The sequence below is a fragment of the Oryctolagus cuniculus genome, chromosome 7 (assembly GCF_051225735.1).
Source record: "Oryctolagus cuniculus isolate XC-2025 breed Fujian yellow rabbit chromosome 7, ASM5122573v1, whole genome shotgun sequence".
NCBI lineage: Eukaryota > Metazoa > Chordata > Mammalia > Lagomorpha > Leporidae > Oryctolagus > Oryctolagus cuniculus.
The window spans coordinates 119494157-119513617 of NC_142873.1; the positions used below are offsets into that span (position 1 = coordinate 119494157).

Sequence of the window (19461 nt, forward strand, 5' to 3'; positions counted from 1 at the left end):
AGGACAGCCCTGAGCTACACACTTCTCTGCAGGGTAATGAAGACTTCAGTTCCCCTCTGCCCCCTGCACCATCCTTGCTTTCCTACAGGTGACTCTCGAGAGCGCTCGCCAATAAAACGCGGGCCACAGCTGTCCACGACTGCCCCCAGGCCACTGCGGTGAACACCCCCAGCCTCTTTCCCTCCTGTCTCTCTAACACCTACTTGTCTTTTAAAAACCCAGGTCTCAAAGAAGGTTCTGGTTCCTGGCTTCCACCTGGCCCAGCCCCAGGTGTTACAGCCATTTGGGGAATGAGCCAGCAAGATGGAGGATCTCTCTCTCTTTCTTTTCAAATAACTAATTTAAAAGGGGAGGGGGCCTGGCGCTGTGGCATAACGGGTAAAGCCACTGTCTGCAGTGCTGGCATCCCATGTGAATGCCAGTTCAAGTCCCGGCTGCTCCGCATCTGATCCAGCTCTCTGCTGTGGCCTGGGAAAGGTGGAAGATGGCGCAAGTCCTTGGGCCCCGGCACCCGTGTGGGAGCCCCAGAAGCTCCAGGCTCCCGGCTTCAGATCAGTGCAGTTCTAGCGGCTGTGGCCATCTGGGGAGTGAACCAGCGGATGGAAGAGCTCTCTCGCTCGCTCTTTCTGCCTCTGCCTCCCTGTAACTCTGCCTTTCAAATAAATAAATAAATCTTTGTGGGGGGAGAGATGATTTATTTAATTGAAAGGCAGAGTTACAGCAAGAGGAGAAGAGAGAGAGGAGCAGCTGGGTCTCGAACAAGCACCCATATGGGATGCCAGCATAAGAAGCAGAGGCTTAACTATTTGTGCAACAACGCCGACCCCAATAAATCAATCTTACCAAAGAAAACAGAAGTCAACCCGAGACTCCCAAGTGGGTGGCAAGGATGCAAACATCTGAGCTGTTATCTGCTGCCTCCAAGGGTGTATACCAGGAAACTGGAATCAGAAGGCAGAGGAGCCAGGACTTGAACCCAGGCCACTGATACAGGACATGGGCATCCCAAGCAGCAGCTTAACCACTGCACCAAACACCTGCCCCTAACGCATACCTCATTCCAGTTGTCCTCCCTCGTATGGCAGACCCTATGGCGCTGCAGGTTAGGCTGCCACCTGAAACACCAGCATCCCATAGGACAGCCTCAGTTCAACTCCAGGCTGCTCTGTTCTTTCCATCCAGCTTCCTGCTGGTGCAGCTGGGAGGCACTGGATGATGGCCCGAGTACTTGGGTTCCCACCACCCCCGTGGGAGACCCAGAGGGAGTTCCCGGCTCCTGGCATTGGCCTGTCCCAGCCTTGGCCATTGTGGGCAATTGAAGAGTGAACCAGCGTATGGATGCTATCTCTGTCACTCTTTCAAATAAATTAATCTTTTAAAAAATAAGTTAGGCCCAAGAGGAGCCTGTCCTCTTCCTGCCTCAGCCTTAAATCTGCAGCCGAGACACAGTCCTGCCAGTCAAGTCACAGAGGAAGTACCTGTCTGGGGTCCAGCCTGAACTAGCCTGGGGAGAGAACTGAGGGCAGCCTATGAGAGGTCCCAGAGTGCGGCCTTAGCACAGCTCCTGGAAACTCTGAACCGGTCCATGGACACCTCTTGGTCAAATATGACCTCCAATCCACAGGTGGGGAAGCCTGAAGGAGAGCTACTGCGGCCCCACGTGGCCGGTGGGGAAGCTGAGGCTGAGCAGGCAGCTGGAATCTGGAGGCTGTGGGAAAGGCGGGCAGGACTGTAACTCCCCAGGGCTGCGGCCTGCTGAAGTGAACCAGGCGCTGCACCGTGACGGGAGGTGCGTCTCGCAGATGAGCTCCCAAGGGGAGGGCCCCTGCTCCCACCTGCTGCTCCTGCTTCTTCACTCCAGGCTCCTCTGGGCGGCCTGGGGCCTTCATGCCACCCTGTGCTTCCTCCTTGCTAAGTGTGAGGAGGAAAGTAGGTGGGGAGGGCGGACAGTGGGCTGTGGGGAAGTGGGCACATCTGTGGAGGGGCAGTTATCACCACATCCTGTGGTCTCTGAGCCCAGCTCCCCTCTGGGAAGGATAAAAGCTGCCAGCCCTGCCAGCCCTGCCTGCTGTCTGCAGCTGGGGAAGTGCAGTGGGCGCTGGGCTCCAAGGCCGGCCCCGCCCCGGGGCAGGGTCCACTGGCTGCCCTGCTCAGAGCCTCTGTGCCTCTGAATCAGGACTCAAGTTCATTACCCCCTCTCACCCCAGTTCAGTCAGTCTCCTAGGGATCCGGCCTGCTCAGGACCCTTCAAGTCATCACTGCCACCCCAAGGACACCACAGTGGCCCCCTCGTCCCACCAGCTCATCCTCTGAACTCCCACCAGTGGTCTTAAAAATCCCTTCCACTCAGCGAGTTCTGCAGGAATTTTGCCGATGGCTAAGATGCAAGAACGAAGATGCTCATCGCAGCAGCATCTGTAAAAACTACCCACTGGATGCCCGAACACCCACCCACGGACAAAGCTGCTCCAAAGGGCAAGGCCGACCCCGTGCTGATTCGGTACGATCTGCACTCTCCAGACCCCAGGCGAGCACATGCCGCGGAGGCACAGCCCACCCAATACCACCTCAGCACCTCTCCGCTGTGGCTGTCCTTAGGGAAAAGGACTAGGGCTGTGCTGCGGGTGGGATAACGGTGATCCTTCTCTGGATTTTCACCTATGTAAATGTAACTGTTCTCACCTTTACATGGGAAACAGGGCTCACCGCATGCTCCGGCCCCAGATGGCCTCCCTTGGGAAGCCTGGGGTGCGGGTATTCAAGGCCCCTCATGTGCAGGTCACTCCAGCCAGAGCCCTGCTCCTCCTGCACCCATTTCCAGCCACTCCCCGACTCGCTTGGCCCCCTCACCCCTCTGCTTTCCTAGTGGTCACCTCTCCTTGCCATCCCTCCTGCTGCTACCCCTGCCCTAGCCCCTCAAGGCCTCCTCACCGAAAGGGACAGTGTGAAGTGGGGACAGCGCGAGCCTGGGCAGCACACACAGGCCACACACAAGGCAGCCACTTCCCGGCTGTGGGCCTGGGGTGCTCTCAGGGCTCTCTTCAGTTCCTCCAGCTGCTGCTGGAAGCTTCCGCTCTAACTGCTCTCAGCGGTCCCAGCCCAACACAGCCACCTCAGCCAAGGCATCCCCGCAGTGGGAGCAGCACGCCCAGAAGTGGTGGTGGGCCAGTGGCGCTGTGGAGAAGCTCAGGCAGGACACCAGCTCCAGGGCCTGGCAGAGGGCCAGGGCAGCCCGACACCGCCGTCTCTCCTGCCCGGGACTGCCGCCTCCTGCACAGGCGCAGGTGTTTCCCTGAGAAGCTGACCTGAAACAACCGTGTGACACTGGGCAAATTCCTTAAAGCACCTCTTGGGCCCAGGGCTGTGTCTGGCACGTCCCAGGCGCTCAGTACGGGCCTTGAATACGGAAGTGACATTTACCTTGCAAGGGCTATGTGGAGATTAAATAAGTCTGCCATGAGGTGCCTGACACAGAGCAGGGCTTGGTGTCACTGGTGCCAACACAGGCAGCAGAGCCAGGGGCGGGCGCAGACCATTCCCTCCCCAGGGCACTAGGGAGAGACCTTCAGGGAGTACTCCGTGCCTTTCTGCAGCTACTGTGTGGTGTGTGCACGATCCAACTCCGGAAGAACCTACCACCCACGGCCAAGCAGTGCAGAGGCAGACACCACATCTGCATCATCTGTGGTCTCCAGGACAAGGCCAGTCACGCAGGCCCCAAGCTTCAGATGAAGCAACCGAAACTCGGAGGTGAGACACTCATCTGCAGTCACCCCAAGGGACCGAGGCAGAGAGGCCCACGGCACGGACCCATGGGTACCACAGCTGCTCCCTCCAACAGCGCTCACACCCGACACAGGCTCCACAGCAATGCAAGACCTCTTTATTGCCATGAGACCCCCGGGCCAGGCTGCCAGGCCACCAGGGTGCAGTTCTTCAGGGGCATTCAGGCCGCAGGGTGGTCCTCACTCACACAGCACCATGCAAGTACAGAGCTAAAAACTTCCTGAACGTCTCTGGCTGGAAACCAGTCGGTCCAACAGGTTCCTGAAAGAACACAGCTATTAGGATCCTACCACCATGACAAAGCAGATAAAACAAAGGTTGGTTTTATGCAGCCTTCTCCAACCCCACCTTTCTCCAGGCCCAGGCAGGAGCAGAGGAGCTGGCACCAGCTACACTGGAGAAGGGGGCAGGGGCATCCCAGCACCTGCAGCTCAGCCCCTGCTGAGAGCCAACCCCCCCACTTCACATGTGAGGAACAAAGGGCCTGGCTGCCCACTCCCCGCAGTGCTCTCCTCCCTCCCTCATTCCACGTCCATCGGTTAGGCAGCCACTGTCACTCTTGGCCCAGCCTGTGCCCAGTGCTGAAGACCCAGCAGAACGTGAACCTGGTTCCTGTCCCCAGGGAGCGTGGAGTCAGGTTCTCCACAGCGACGATAAGGTGACAGACCTCACTGTAAGACAGGAGGAGGATACTAAGAAAGCCCCCCTCTCCCTCACAGGGGGGCAACCAGAATGGGCCAGAAGGAAAGGAAGGAAGTTCGGAGACGGCATCACAGGCACCGTTATGGAGGGACACAGGAAGTCGGGAAGAGCAGGGGCAAGCGGGGGCCAGGGTGCAGTCGGTGGGCGTGGAGCAGCAAGAGGCAGAGTTGGGGAGTTACGCAGGAGCAACCTGGCCAGGCCAGAATGGGCCTGGCACCAAGTCAGTATCCTGCAGAGAGGAGCTGCAGACAGAGGGTGCAGGAGAGGGGCCGATCCCGCTTCACATCTCCACCCAGCCCTGACGTCGACAACACCGCTGCCCACTGCACCAAAAGCAGGCCTGGGCTCCGTCCACAGAGCATGGGGTAGCAGTGACCATGCCAGGGCACAAGTCCAGGACCCGAGCGAAACCAGTGACTGCATCACTGGGGCACTGGCTGGGCCTGGAGCTCGGTGTAGGGGAGGAGAAAACACGCACATGGGTGGCGACAGCTGCGGATGGCGCCATCAGGGAAGGTTTCCGGGAGTGAGAAGTAAGACTTGCAGGATGAAAGAGAAATGGGGGATGGGGAGAAGGGAGAAGGCTTCCCCACAGAGGGCACAGCCCAGTTCATGAAGCAGCAGAGCCCAGTGCAGTGCTGTAAGGAGCGAGGCATGGCTGGGGGCTGGGGTGCGGTGGGCAGCAGTGGCTGAAGTGAAGGGCGGGGCCAGGACGTGGGGTAACGTGTTGTGTAGGAGGTGACGGGCAGGACTCTCCTCCCGGAGCACCGCTTCAACCCACCCCAGGCTGGCCTGGGCAGGACGGGTCATGGCCCTGTTCCAGGCATTGGGGGGCTGCATCTGGACTTACCACAACCACCTTCTTTTTGATCACTGGCAGACACCAAAAATGCTGATAGAGGAGCTGGTCTGAGTCTACCCAGACCAAATTCTTGATGCCCTCATTCGAGTCAAGATCTGTGGTGTTCAGCTGCAGCACCAGGAACTGGAAGAGCCGCCCATCCGTGCCCACGCTCTGCACCACTATGGGCTGCTCCAGGACCTTGCTGTCATTCTGACAGGAAAGGGGACAGTAAAATCCATCAGAGACTGTAGACTGCAAGGAGCAGCAAGGACAGGCCGCTTCTAGTTCTGTCCTTTAGAACACTTATCCCGAGGCAGGTGTCAGGCCTAGTGGCTGAGACACCCATGTCTCACACTGGAGGGCATGGGTTCAACACCCAGCTCTAGCCCGAACTCCAGCAGACCTAGAAAGCAGTGGCAATGGCCCAGGCGACTGGGTTCCTACCACACAGGTGAGAGATCGGGATTGAGCTCCTGGCTCCCAGGTTCAGCCTGGCCCTGCCCCAGCTCTTGCAGGCATTTGGGGAGTGAACCAGTGGATAGGAATGCACTTTTTCTCTCTTACTGCAAAAAATAAGAAAAATTTAAATAAATAAAAAATAAAACATCTGCTCCCATTTAACTGCCACCCTGGGCAATAAAAAACAGAACAAGTTTCGAGTTGAGGGCACTGTCTGGGGCCAGGGCTTCCTCACAGAGCCTGGCTCTGCCTGGCCTGCGAGGCCTCAAGGCCCCAGGGTGCCTGCTCTTCCACGTGAGCACATGAGAGCAGCAATTCCCGCCACTGAGACATGACCACTGGGAAAGCTGCAAAGGTCAGTTACGCAAGCTGGGAGGTTAACGCCGGGAACTCCTCAGGGCCCCCAGCATTACCTGATGGACACAAGTGGTGCCGGCTGCCAAATATCATCTCATTCTCACTCCATCTAACAGAGGAGGAAACTGGGGCTCACAGGAGTGAAGTGACTTGTCTACGGTCACAAGGCTGTGTGGCCCTCACACTGGCTCAGGCTCCGCTCTGTGCATGCCCCACTCCGCCTTGCTCGGACCCAAGCTCCCCACGCTCACTGCAGCTCAGCATGTGGACTGGCCAACACCAGCCACGCCAGCGCCAGAAGGTCACCACTGGTGCAACCACTGATGAGTTCCTACCACTTGGTGGTAGGAATAACACTAAACCATTACAGAAGGCCTCTAGGGTTGGGTGTCTTGCCAGCTTGAGAGTCACCTCTACTCTCAGAAACCTAGAGGTACACTCCCACTTCGCAGATACAGAAACTGAGGTCCAGAGGTTACCCACGAGGTGTGAGCCAAGATCAGACCTCAAGTGCGAAGTCACTTGAAATCCTACTGTTTGGGCGACACCTGGTGTCCCCATGAATCCGAGAGTTGGGACCTCTTTTCGCTCTCACCAGTGTCCCTGTGGTTAAGCTACGGAGAGCCTCTGCAGCAATCCCGTCTAGTGACTGCTGCTCCGGAACAAAGAGCCCACGAGCAGGCCCCAGTAAGCAGGCCATCCGCGACTCAGACCACAGCCGACGTCCACCCCTCCAGGGCTGACCCAGCATCAGGAATTGCTAATGTCAGACCTCACTGGGAGCCACACTGGGGCTGTTGGCCTTAGAAATACCTGTTCTTAGCTGCATGAGAAATAAATAAAAGGAAAAGTGCCTGTGAGTGTTAGCCGAGAACTCTGTATTGACTCTTATCTCCCTCTACAGATCAATAAAACTGCAGGTAGTACATAAATTTCTCAGCAATTTTACCTTTTACAGAGAAGCTCTTCCCGTAATTGCTCAACTTCACATCACCAGGAATAATTTGTACCTGGAGGGGACCGGGGAGGCCTCCTCTCCTACCCAACTGGGTGGCAATTAGTGGCAGTGTCGCTACCCAGGCTCTGCTGGCAAAGCTGGCACAGAGATGCAGTGAGCCCGCGAACTTGGGACGCAGGCGTGTGACTCTCTGCCTCCTTCCACAGCAAGTTGAGACATGCACACCTTTCAGAGCTAGAGCGATCTCAGACCCAGTCCTTGTTCCCCATTCCTTAGCTGTGGGACTGTGGGCAAGTTACCCAACCTCTCAGGGTCTTCCAGCTGAGAATCGGAATGATTCCTCCGAAGACTGAGAATCGGAATGAAGATAATCTTCCCAAGACTGCAAAGACACATGTCGGTCACATGAAGATGAGCCAGCTGCTTAGCTGTGTGACCTTGGGCAGTTACTTAGCCTCCCGTGTCTCAGTCTCCTCATCTGTGACAGGAAGCTGATGATAACAGCCACACAGGAGTGCTGTATTAAATAACGCAGCTGCTCTCAACGTTCAGGGCAGTGGCTTTCAAGCTTGAGCCTGTACCAGCAACACCTAGGGACTTGTGAAAACTGACTGCTGGACACCAACCCCAGGGTTTCAGAGCCAGCAGGGCTACAGTGGGTCTGACAGTCCGTGTTTCTCACTGGTTCCAGGTGAGGCTCTGTTGCTAACCCAGGACTATTCTGAGAACCCACTGATATAAAGAACCCAAATCCAATGTGTGTCTGCTCCCAGGCCAGCATTCCCCCAACCGCAGGACAGCTTTCTGTGATAATCACTCAGCCTCCATCCTTCACCATGGGACCCCTGGGAACTCTTCTCAAGATCAAGGGGCTACCATCAAGGGACCCCATCATGACTGGCAGGCAGGCCTGGGCCACCTCTACTGCTTCTCTTCCTTCACCTGCCATGGAACCTTCTGCTGCCTGTCGTCAGTGTAGAACAGACTTGAGTGCTAGTGCACCCAGCTGAAGCTTCCAGTCTGGCCACAGTAGCCCAGGCCTTCCTCTGCCACTTCCTGCTGGGGAGTGCTGGGCACGCTGTGAGGCGCCCTGTGATGCAGAACCTGGGAGCCAGGGATCTCACTGAAACCTGAGGCTACTGTATGGAGGAAAGCACAGGCACGGTCGGCCCTGGGTGGACGGCAGTGCCCCTCGCCAAGGTGACCGCACGTGCTTCTCCCAGACAACACAGTTAGCCACAAGCACTTATTTCTCTGAATGGCGCCCTTAAGGCAGGAGACCCACACCATGGAGAGCAGCTCAACAGTCTTCCCCACACACCTACCCCATAGAGGAGCCGGGCCTGAGCCAGGGCGCTGCCGAAAGCAAACAGGATCATCTTGGCCCGCAGCTGATCTGGTTGAAAGCGGTGGGGCCGTAAGTTGGCTCTCTCCAGGAAATACAGGGTATGGGAATGGGGGTAAGGAGAGTCCTTCTGGAAGCCTGCAAGACACACAATCGTGTGGAGGAACGGTGAAGACTGGGAGCCGCACCAAGCCTCAGCACAGCCCCTCACCTGAGCCCAGGGGCAGGCACCCAGGACTCAGTGGAAGGACACATTGTCAAGACAGCTCTCGGCTGGCAAACTCCAGCCTGGCAGCTAGACCCAGCCTCTGCCTCTGCCTGTGTTTGTGAAGAACATCTTTGCTGGAGTTCAACCACTCTCACTGTTTCCGGATGGCTGTGGGCAGCTGTGGTGGAGTCTACACGTGATTGCAAAACCTTAAAGACTGACTGTTGGCCTCTTCGCAGAATGCTTGCTGACCTGCTACAGGTGCTTCTTGCACACTAGCTCCACCCCACCTCTTTCTGTCCCATGCAAGCACACAGATGACAGTGATGTTAAGGGGGGGGAGAAGTTCAAAGTCATGGTAATCATTAAAAAGAAAGCAAACCATTTGCAAAATTCAGTTCCAAAATATTAGTAACAGCATTTGACCTAGCAGTTAAGATGTCCACATCCTATACTGGAACACCTGGGTTTGATCCCCAGCTCTGGCTCCTGATTCCACCTTTTAGCTAAAGCAGACCCTGGGAGGCAGTGCTGAGGGCTCAAGTAACCGGGTTCCTGCCGGCCACATAGGAGATGGAGCCCCAGCTGCTGCAGGCATTTAGGGTGTAAACCAGCAGATGGGAGCTCTGTCTCTCTTTGTGCCTCGTAAATAAATGAATAATTTCTTTTTTCTAAATGGAAGATACGAGGTGAATCAAGGGACTGTGAGAGGCCCCTGCCGAGACTGGAAGACCACAAAGCATTTCTGGGAGGAAATGACCGCCAAGGGGAATTTTGCAAGATGCAGAGTTAACAGGCTGGGACACATGGGAATGAGGGGCAATAGTCCCAGGCAGGAGGACGAGGCAGTACCGAAGCAGGCTGCTGGGAAAGAGCACAAAGTGCTAAGCACAGATGGACTACAGGCGGCAGAGGGCAGGAGGAAGAGATGAAGTAGGAGAGGGGCAGCGGCCAACCAGGAGCCCTCATATGATGTTCCAACTGTAGCCAACAGGCAACGGGGAACCGAGCGTGGAGAGAGATGGGATCAAACTGGTATTTTCTAGAAAGGCTACTGTGGAGTCATCAACCAGATGGACCAGACAGAAAACAGTCTGGAGTCAGGCTGATCTGTGGGGCTGTGGCAAAGGCTCAGGAAGAGCCTGAGCTAGGCTCATGTTGTGAAGATGGAAAGGTTTTCGAGGAAGACACCACCACGCATGACACCACCACGCATGAGGTCAAAACGGGCAGCAGAAAAGGGGCCCGTCTCGGCTTGTCGTGTCCTGGCTGGCTGAGCGGGTGGTGCTGTTTGGATTAACAGTGTCCAGGGGCTTCCTCAGTTCTTGAAGGAGGTTGGCCAGAGGTCGCAGGGTGGAGAGAAAGAGGGTTATCTATCAAGGGACCAATGAATAAAGGAAAAGCCCCTCAAACCACCCATTAAAAACTGTACTGCTCAGGGTCAAAAGCAAAGTGAGCCGTGGTGCAAACCACTTCACCTCCCCGAGTGGCAGCCTTCTTGCCTTTGGAGTGGGGACAACAGCTGTTCTGGGGCTGCCACTTAGGATGGGCAAGGTGCCAGGCACCTGGGAGTTCTTGTAGCTCTGTCCCTCCATTCCCACCGCACCCAGGCCCGAAGGCCTTGCTCCTCACCTGTTTCATCTTTCGCATCGTAAACATGGCACTCCTGCAGATCGATCGTGGGAGATATGGGATAGAAGGTCTCAAGGGTGTGATCCTTAGTAGCTTCCACCTCCTCTCTGGAGGCAATGGGGGGCAGAGGATCCTTGGCACTCAGTTGGGCTCCCCTGGAACCACGTATCCGAAGGAGAAGAGACTCTACAAGGGAGAGGTATGGTTTGTCTGATGCGGGCTAAAGCCTTTTCTGGACTCAGCAGTCCTAAGCCTTCATGCCCCCACACACTTCAAGCCCTCTATGCTTTCCTACATGATCGGCCCAGTCACAGAACCAGTGCTTTGCTTAGGACCATAACCCTGGATCCTCCCCCATGGAGGCGCCCATGCAGCCTACATGCTGCTTCCACTCCCAATAAACCCTAGGGCCTGGTGGCCTCTGGGGGCTCAGATCCGCATCTGCTCTAAGGCGGGGGGACCAGAGGGAAATGAATTTCTCTCTGCTTTCCAGGGAGTAAAAGTGTTGCAACAGGCTGGCACCGCGGCTCACTAAGCTAATCCTCCACCTTACGGCGCCGGCACACCGGGTTCTAGTCCCGGTCGGGCACTGGATTCTGTCCCGGTTGCCCCTCTTCCAGGCCAGCTCTCTGCTGTGGCCCGGGAGTGCAGTGGAGGATGGCCCAAGTGCTTGGGCCCTGCACCCCATGGCAGACCAGGATAAGTACCTGGCTCCTGCCATCGGATCAGCGTGGTGCGCCGGCCGCAGCGTGCCAGCCACGGCGGCCATTAGAGGGTGAACCAACGGCAAAAAGAAAGACCTTTCTCTCTGTCTCTCTCTCACTGTCCACTCTGCCTGTCAAGAAAGAAAGAAAAGAAAAGAAAAGAAAAGAAAAGAAAAGAAAAGAAAAGAAAAGAAAGAAAGAAAGAAAGAAAGAAAGAAAGAAAGAAAGAAAGAAAGAAAAGAAAGAAGGAAGGAAGGAAGGAAGGAAGGAAGGAAGGAAGGAAGGAAGGAAGGAAAGAAAGAAAGAAAGAAAGAAAGAAAGAAAGAAAGAAAGAAAGAAAGAAAGAAAGAAAAGAAAAGAAAAGAAAGAAGGAAGGAAGGAAGGAAGGAAGGAAGGAAGGAAGGAAGGAAAGAAAGAAAGAAAGAAAGAAAGAAAGAAAGAAAGAAAGAAAGAAAGAAAGAAAGAAAGAAAGAAAGAAAGAAAGAAAGAAAGAAAGAAAGAAAGAAAGAAAGAAAGAAAGAGTGTTGCACAAAAAGAGTCATATTCAGAAAGAGCAGAGGTGGGGAAACTGACTCCAAAGAAGCAATGCCTTAAAACGACACGTGAAAGATGGAAAAGAGCAGGGTTTTTTTTTTTTTTTTTTAAGATTTATTTATTTATTTGAAAGTCAAGAGTTATATAGAGAGAGAAGTGGAGAGAGAGAGAGAGAGAGAGAGGACTTCCATCTGATGGTTCACTCTGCAGATGGCCGCCACGGCTGGAGCTGTGCTGATCCAAAGCCAGGAGCCAGAAGCTTCCTCCTGGTCTCCTACAGGGGTGCAGGGGCCCAAGCACTTGTGCCATCTTCACTGGGTCAGAAGTGGAGCAGCCGGGTCTCGAACTGGCACCCATATGGGATACCGGCACTTCAGGCCAGGGCGTTAACCCGCTGCACCACAGCACCAGCCCCAAGAGCAGGGTTTTTAACTCTGGCACTATACATACCTTAAACCTTGTGGGAAGGGGGGGTGGGTTCCATCCTGTGCATGGCAGGATGTCAGGTGTCCTGCACCCACCAGAGACCAGCAGAACTCCCTCCTGTCCCTCCCCAATCCTATCTGAGTCATGATGATGAAAAATGTCTCTAGGATTGGCCAAATGTCCCTAAAGGCAAAACTGTCTCTCGCTGAAAACCACTGGGCAAGAACTTTGCAGGCAAAAAAGGGGGGGAAGGAACTTTCTGGCTGGGGGCGGGGGGGTGACATGCAGAAAGGCACAGGAGCACCTGACTCCATGGCAGAGTTCAGAGAAATGACTCCAGAGGCCGAGGACAATGTGGTAGGGAAGGCGGGACACAGAAGCCCTGAGACCGGGGGCTAAGGGGAACTATTAAACCCAGGGAAAGGGTAGGGCCGATCTCAACAACAGAGGGAACAAAACCAGGCTGCTCAGAAAGCCCACCAAAGTCGGGTCAGCTTTTACACTACCAGCAATGCAGGTGGTTCGAGGTAAAACACTCCCACGTGGCTGAGCACTGAGCCCGCCATCGTGCACATGTGGACACACTGGACAGGGGTCCACAGGTGGCCACAGGCCACCACCAGACAAAATGTGCCTGTGAAGACTCCTTGAGTTTGGCCCAGGAGAAGTCTACATGGAGGCTCAGCCTCCTCTGAAGGGGCTTGAGCTTGCAGGTACAGTCACAGCACAGTGTAATGGTGATGGATGAAGGTGGTTTTCTCCTACACACAAAAAATGGGTTAGTCAACAAACTGTCACCTAATTAGTACATGTTCTCCCCCACTGTGTACTAAAAAAATGGATACGACATCTGTGGATGCATAAACTCTGATCTGTTTGTTAAGATACATCCCATAGCAGTAGAAGATGGCCCAACTTCTACACCCACGTGGGAGACCTGAAAGAAGCTCCTGGCTACTAGCTTCATATCAGCTCAGCTTCAGCTGCTGCCGCCATCGGAGAGTAAACCAGCGGATGGAAGACCTCTCTTTCTCTGTTTCTACCTCTCTCTGTAACTCTGCCTCTCAAATAAATCTTAAAAAAAAAAAAAGGGTCTTGAATGCCACATTAAGTGTTTTATGCTACTGGGAGACAGTGAAGGATTTGAAATAGACTAGTACTATAAAAAGACCACTCAAGCAGTGATGTTGGGGGCTGGTGCTATGGTACAGCAAGTAAAGCCACCCACCGCCTGCAGTGCCAGCATCCCATATGGGTGCCGGTTCAAGTCCCAGCTGTTCTACTTCCGATCCAGCTCTCTGCTATGGCCTAGGAGAGCAGTGGAAGATGGCCCCAGTGCTTGGGCCCCTGCACCCACATGGGAGACTCGGAGGAGGCTTCTGGCTCCTGGCTTCAGACTGGCGCAGCTCCGGCCACTGTAGCCAACTGGGAAGTGAACTAGCAGATGCAAGATTTCTCTCTCTCTGCCTCTCCTTCTCTCTCTCTGTAACTCTTTCAAATAAATAACTAAATCTTTCAAAAAAAGAAAGAAAGAAAAAAAATGGACTTGGAAGAGCAGAGAAGCAGGAATGGGGACAGAAGGCTGCTGCGGCAGAACACGAGTGCTGTGAGGGGCGGAGACCACGTGTGCTTTATTATTGTCTTCGCCATTTAGGCACGCAAGATAGGGCTGAATGCTAATGGCCAAATTAACGGTCCTAGAAAGAAGTAATTAAAAACAAAAAAGACAGGGCTGAGGATGTGTCCGAGCGTACAAAACTGGATCCTGGACGAGTGAGGATAGGTATCTAGAAAGCAAGCTGTTGGGGGCGGGGAGGGGAGAGTTAAGAGCTGGTGGTGGGCCTTAGAGCAGGAAGGGCAAAACCGCACCGCGGCTTTCTGGTGTCAGAGATGACCAACCTCGATTCCAGGTGGCAGACAACGTGTGGTTCTTGGTATAGATCCGTCTGGCCAGAGAAGGATGCTTGAGGATCTGGGATTTACACAGCTGGATCAAATTGTCCACAATGACTGGGCTTGGAGAAAAGCAGAGACATTTGGGGAATAAAGCAACAGCCTGACTCCAAGGTCTGAGCTGGACATTTGGGTGACTTGAGGGAAACTTACCAGTAGGTCTCTCTCTTGGGGATGTCCTCAGTGGAGTGCCAGAGACGGGCGTGGGAGATCACGTTCAGCACACGCTCATCTTGGTTCTCTATGTGGTTCCTCGGATCGCCAGCAAGGCTCAGCACTTTCTCAGGAAGGCCTTCTATGAGCTTGGCCTTGGTAAGCCAGAGAGCCTGCTTCACACCTTTAGGGTTATCAGCCACAAAACACAAAAACAATTTAGAAAGCGTTGCTTATGCCTGCCTGGCAGCATATTAGGGAAAGGCTGCCTCAATAGAGACCAGAGGGACCGGCACTGTGGCACAGGGGGTAAAGCCGCCACCTGTGGTACCAGTGTCCCATGTGGGCACTGGTTCGAGTCCTGGCTGCTCCTCTTCCAATCCAGCTCTCTGCTATGGCCTGGGAAAGCAGTAGAAGATGGCCCAAGTATTTGGGTCCCTGCACACACATGGGGGACCCAGAGGAAGCTGCTGGCTCCTGGCTTTGGATTGACTCAGCTCCAGCTGTTGTGGCCATTTGGGGAGTGACCCATCAGATGGAAGATCAATCTCTCTCTGCCTCTCTGTAACTCTGCCTTTCTTTCTTTCTTTTTTTTTTTTTAAAGAGTTTCTCCTTTCTTCTTTTTATTTTATTTTTTGACAGGCAGAGTGGACAGAGAGAGAGAGACAGAGAGAAAGGTCTTCCTTTGCCGTTGGTTCACGGCCGGCGCACCACGCTGATCCGATCAATGGCAGGAGCCAGGTGCTTCTCCTGGTCTCCCATGGGGTGCAGGGCCCAAGCACTTGGGCCATCCTCCACTGCACTCCCTGGCCACAGCAGAGAGCCACAGCAGAGAGCTGGCCTGGAAGAGGGGCAACCGGGACAGAATTCGGCGCCCTGACCGGGACTAGAACCCAGTGTGCCGGCGCCGCAAGGCGGAGGATTAGCCTAGTGAGCCGCGGCGCCGGCCTGTAACTCTGCCTTTCAAATACATAAATAAATCTCAGCCCAGGCCACTGTGGCCATCTGGGGAGTGAATCAGCAGATGGAAGATCTCTCCCTCTCCTTTCTCTATCACTCTACCTTTCAAATACATAAATCTTTAAAAACAGAGAAAAAGAGAGATACTAGATTTGTTCTGGGTCATGTGATGGGGCAGAACCAAAAATGAGAGTGGAAGCTAGGACAGTCTGATTTCAGTTCAACTTCAGGAATGACCATCTACTGCAGGGTGGTTATAGCTGAGTGAGGTACAAAGCACCTGTCCTAGGAAGAAATCAAATAAGTAGCTAAGACAGCTGAGATCACATGACCGAATTCCACAGGCACTGGATGGACCTGAAGCTATGGGACTAGATAAATGAATGCCAAATACCCACTCAAGATCCCTTCTATTAATTCATACCCTAACCCCAACTGGAGAAGCTCATGCCTACCAAATACACTGGGAGTACACTTAGTGTACACTTAGTGGTAGTGGTCACACTGCCTTATCAAGGGAAAGTAGCTTTTGGAAATAATGGGTATAAACTGTGGTTCTCCATGAATACCCTAATGAGCCCTGAATCTGAGACCACTTGAATAATTTTTCACATCTCATTTAACCCTGATTCTATGATGAGCTATTTCACCAATTTTTGTATGAAGCAAACATTTTTGTATGAAGCAACCCTGTGAAACATACATACAGCCATATTTGGCAAGAGGGTCATACGAGGGCTGTCAGTCCACTTATTACATGGGGCGCTCTGAGACCTTCAGAACCTCTCTCTGGCCTTGGCACAAAAAAGTTGAACTTTTCTTGGCAATAATAGTTCTGCCCATGAACACAGTGAACGGCATAACTGAAAATGTTTTTTTTTTTCTTTACAACAGGGGTCAACAACCATTTTCTTAAAGGGCCAGATAGTAAATATGTTCAGTTTGTGGGCTGTACAGTCTTGTCACAATTAGTCAACTTAGCCTTTATGGCATAAAAGCAGTCACTGTCAATAATTAACAAGTGAGCACAGTTCTGTTTCAATAAAACTTCATTTACAAAAACATGGGGGCCAGCATTGTGGCACAGTGGGTAGAATTGTTGCCTGTGACGACAGCATCCCATATGGGCACTGGGTCGCGTCCCAGCTGCTCTACTCCCAATCCAGCTCTCTGCTAATTCATCTAGGAAAGCAGCAGAGGACAGCCCAAGTGGTTGGCCCCCTGCATCCATGTGGGACAACTAAAGAAGCTCCTGGCTCCAGCCCGGCCCTGTCCTGGCTGTTGCGGCCATCTGGGGAGTGAACACGGGCTGTTGGTTTCACATGAGTGCAGGGGCCCAAGCACTTGGGCCATCTTCCCCTGGTTTCTCAGGCCATTTGCAGGTAGCTGGATCAGAAGTAGAGCAGCCAGGACTCAAATCCCATATGGGATGCCAGCACCGCAGGCAGAGGCTTAACCTACTACGCCACAGCACAGGCTCTGTAAATAAACTTTTTAAAAAATCAGGCAACTGACCTAGTCAGCTGATTCTGGCTCTGCACCATGTGCTGACTACTAACACACTTACTGCCATGTTTGGGATTCACCTTTAGCAAGAACCCCACAGAATGAATTCTTGTGTTCATCTCACTGTTTTATTACTATCTACTTTAATCTGGTTGCACTGTAAAATTTGTGTAAGCTACCCAAACTATTTCCTAGGAAAAGATAGTATATAAACTAAAATAAAATCCATTTAGAATGACTGAGTCTCTAAACGTTAAGGTTAGCCCAAAGCCCATGGGATGGGCTATGGTGCCCCAGAAAACCTCCCTACATTCACTTTCCCCAAATCTGGCTTCCTTAAGGGAGGAATAGGCACAGACCTAGATACCTAGGCTCTAGACCAAGTAAACATAGCAGTCCTCCACATTCAGCTGAAAGTCAACAGTAGATTCTTTCCAATGGTCATGCTCACAGTTGACATACGGCTGGTGACAGCTTTGCTTGGCAGGCACCTATCCCAGCTGGAAAAATACCACACTAACGCAGGGACATATCTTCATTTGAAAAGCTATGTCTGGGATGAAATCTCTTATAATAATAAATGGCAGCAGGGGTCGGTGCCGTAGCACAGTAGGTTAATCCTCTTTCTGCGGCACCAGCATCCCATATGGGTGCCAGTTCTAATCCCGGCTGCTCCTCTTCCAATCCAGCTCTCTGCTAATGGCCTGGGAAAGCAGTGGAGGATGGCCCAAGCCCTTGGGCCCCTGCATCCACATGGGAGACCCGGAAGAGGCTCCTAGCTCCTGGCTTTGGATCAGCGCAGCTCCAGCCATTGCAGCCATCTGGGAAGTGAATCAACAGAAGAAAGACCTTTCTCTCTGTCTCTCCCTTTCTCTGTCTGTAACTCTACCTCTCAAATAAATAAAAATAAATTTTAAAAAAATCTTTAAAAAAAATAGTGAATGGCAGTGAACGAAGAGACCTCAATTTAAGACATCACAATAGAAACAAATGTTCAGAAATGCAACTTCTGGGTTATGCGGTTCAGGAGAAACAACTTCAGAGTCAGGTAAGCTGAGTTCTAGTCTTCACAGTGCCACCCTTTAGACTTGAAAATGGACAAAATATTAAAACGTTATGGTTCCCTATTTCACATATAAATACATAATAATTAGAGCTGCTGTGTACTGAACCCCATGCTAGCTTTACTTACAAGTGTGTTATGGAATGGAGGATGGTACTCTGAGACAGAGGAGTTTGCTCAAAGTCACATTCTTTGGAAGCAGAGGGGCTGGGAAGGTAGCCCAAGTCTGTGTACCCTCAAATCCACAATCCCCCACCAATGCCCCAGTCGCCCTCTCTAGCACTGCACCTTGCAGTTTTACTGCAGACTTTACAGAACCGCTCTGCGAGCTGTCAAATGCAGGAGACAGGGTACATTTTCAGTCTAGTCAAGCGAATGTCACCTTAACTTCTAAAATAATGCATCCAGCCACTTGGTGTTCCATTACCGGGTCACACAAGGGTGTCAAGTCTTGGAAGATCTTTCACAGCACCCCGTGAGGACACTGCAAGTGTTCAAAGGCTAGAAAATCAGCTTCCAGGAACAGGAATGAGCAGCTTAAGAGGTTGCTCAACTAAGTTTTTCAAAGGCAGGATTGAGTCTCCAAAGCCTGCCAGGTCTCTCGCTCTCCTAATCACCCCTTCAAAAACACAGCTGCCACACAGCTTGACCGCTTTGTTTCCAGGATCTCCCTAAACCCGCCCTGATTTTGGTGGGAAAGGAAGACAGAATGGGAAAGGGGGCTCTCAGTAAATAAGCCCCCACCCCTGGGCTTAGGAAAATTATTTCTGATACCCCTGTAGCCAGACCTGTGATCTGTTCTCAGTGAAACCGGCAGGCTAGAATATTTCCCAACCCCGTCCTGTCCTTGAAAACATCTTAGCTCTGACTTCTGACAAAGGACCTGACCTAGAAAACCAAGAGTCGCAGTGTTGGTGTCACTATTAACACAGCACTTCTGTGGGCTAATCAGTTCCTCCCTGGTTGCAACTACCAATCAGGCCTGGAGATAAAACACTATCTCAGCTGCCTCTTTCCCGCCGTAATCTCCCTCCATCAATGTCTTAAATGTGCGGGTAATCTCCAGGATGTCAGATCTGGAAGGGTCAATACGGACTGTTTCATCGAAACCATCCAATTCACAGGAAATGGGGGCTCAGGAAAGTCCACCATGTGCCCCAGATCAGAGAGCTGGAGGCAGGGCTCGGCCTAGACACCAGCTCTTTTCACTTTGGCGTTTGAACTCCCTCACACAAGCACAGCAATTCACGTTCCTCTTAATCCTGACAACTCTCAGAAGACGGCAATGGTCCCTCTTCGCACACGAAGAGACCGAGCCCCGGAGAGTTCCCGTGTCTGGTCGGGATCAGGGCTGGCCAGAGGTACGAGGTCCCCCCTCGCCGGGCCTAGTCTCACCCTCAAGGAGCCGGCAACGCTGGTGGAAGATGTAGCAGGCTTGGTCCTTGTACAGCGGCTGCTCGTGAATGGGGGGCGAGCGGTAGAACTTTGGGTGAGTCCAGCCGGGATCCCAGGGCGGGAAGACGGGCCGCGCCAGGCCGGGCGTGAAGTGCATCTTCCCCGCGTAAGTAATGGGCTCCAGTCCAGGAATCTCGTACACTCTATCGAGAGGAGGGGGCTCGGGCTTCCGCGTGGAACGCACGCCCCACTCGTAAGCCCCGCGTCGAGGGGCCCCGCATCCTCCGAGGCCGAGCTGCCCAGAGCTAGCCAGTGCCCGCCAAGCGGGCCACGACACCAACGCCATACCAATCCCTTTTCCTCGAGACCTCTACCTGGGCGCCGCCATTTCCCCGCGAAGGGCCTGATGGGAACAAAAAGGGCTGGACGCCAAGGCTCATTTCATGAATGGCAGAAACCTCAACCAATCACAGTCA

At 53.2% G+C, this 19461-nt stretch overlaps 1 protein-coding gene across 1 annotated transcript; it reads right to left on the reverse strand.

Annotated features, from left to right (window-relative positions):
* Positions 1-3861: 3861 nt before the first annotated feature.
* Positions 3862-19399, reverse strand: MRPL37 (mitochondrial ribosomal protein L37). Its single transcript, XM_002715967.6, has 7 exons — positions 18986-19399; positions 14062-14245; positions 13855-13970; positions 10292-10477; positions 8432-8589; positions 5339-5542; positions 3862-4047 (listed from the first exon to the last, which is right to left on the reverse strand). Exons 1-7 carry the CDS (start codon positions 19329-19331, stop codon positions 3970-3972), a joined length of 1272 nt encoding a protein of 423 aa, XP_002716013.3. The 5' UTR covers positions 19332-19399; the 3' UTR covers positions 3862-3969.
* Between the last annotated feature and the right edge of the window lie 62 nt (positions 19400-19461).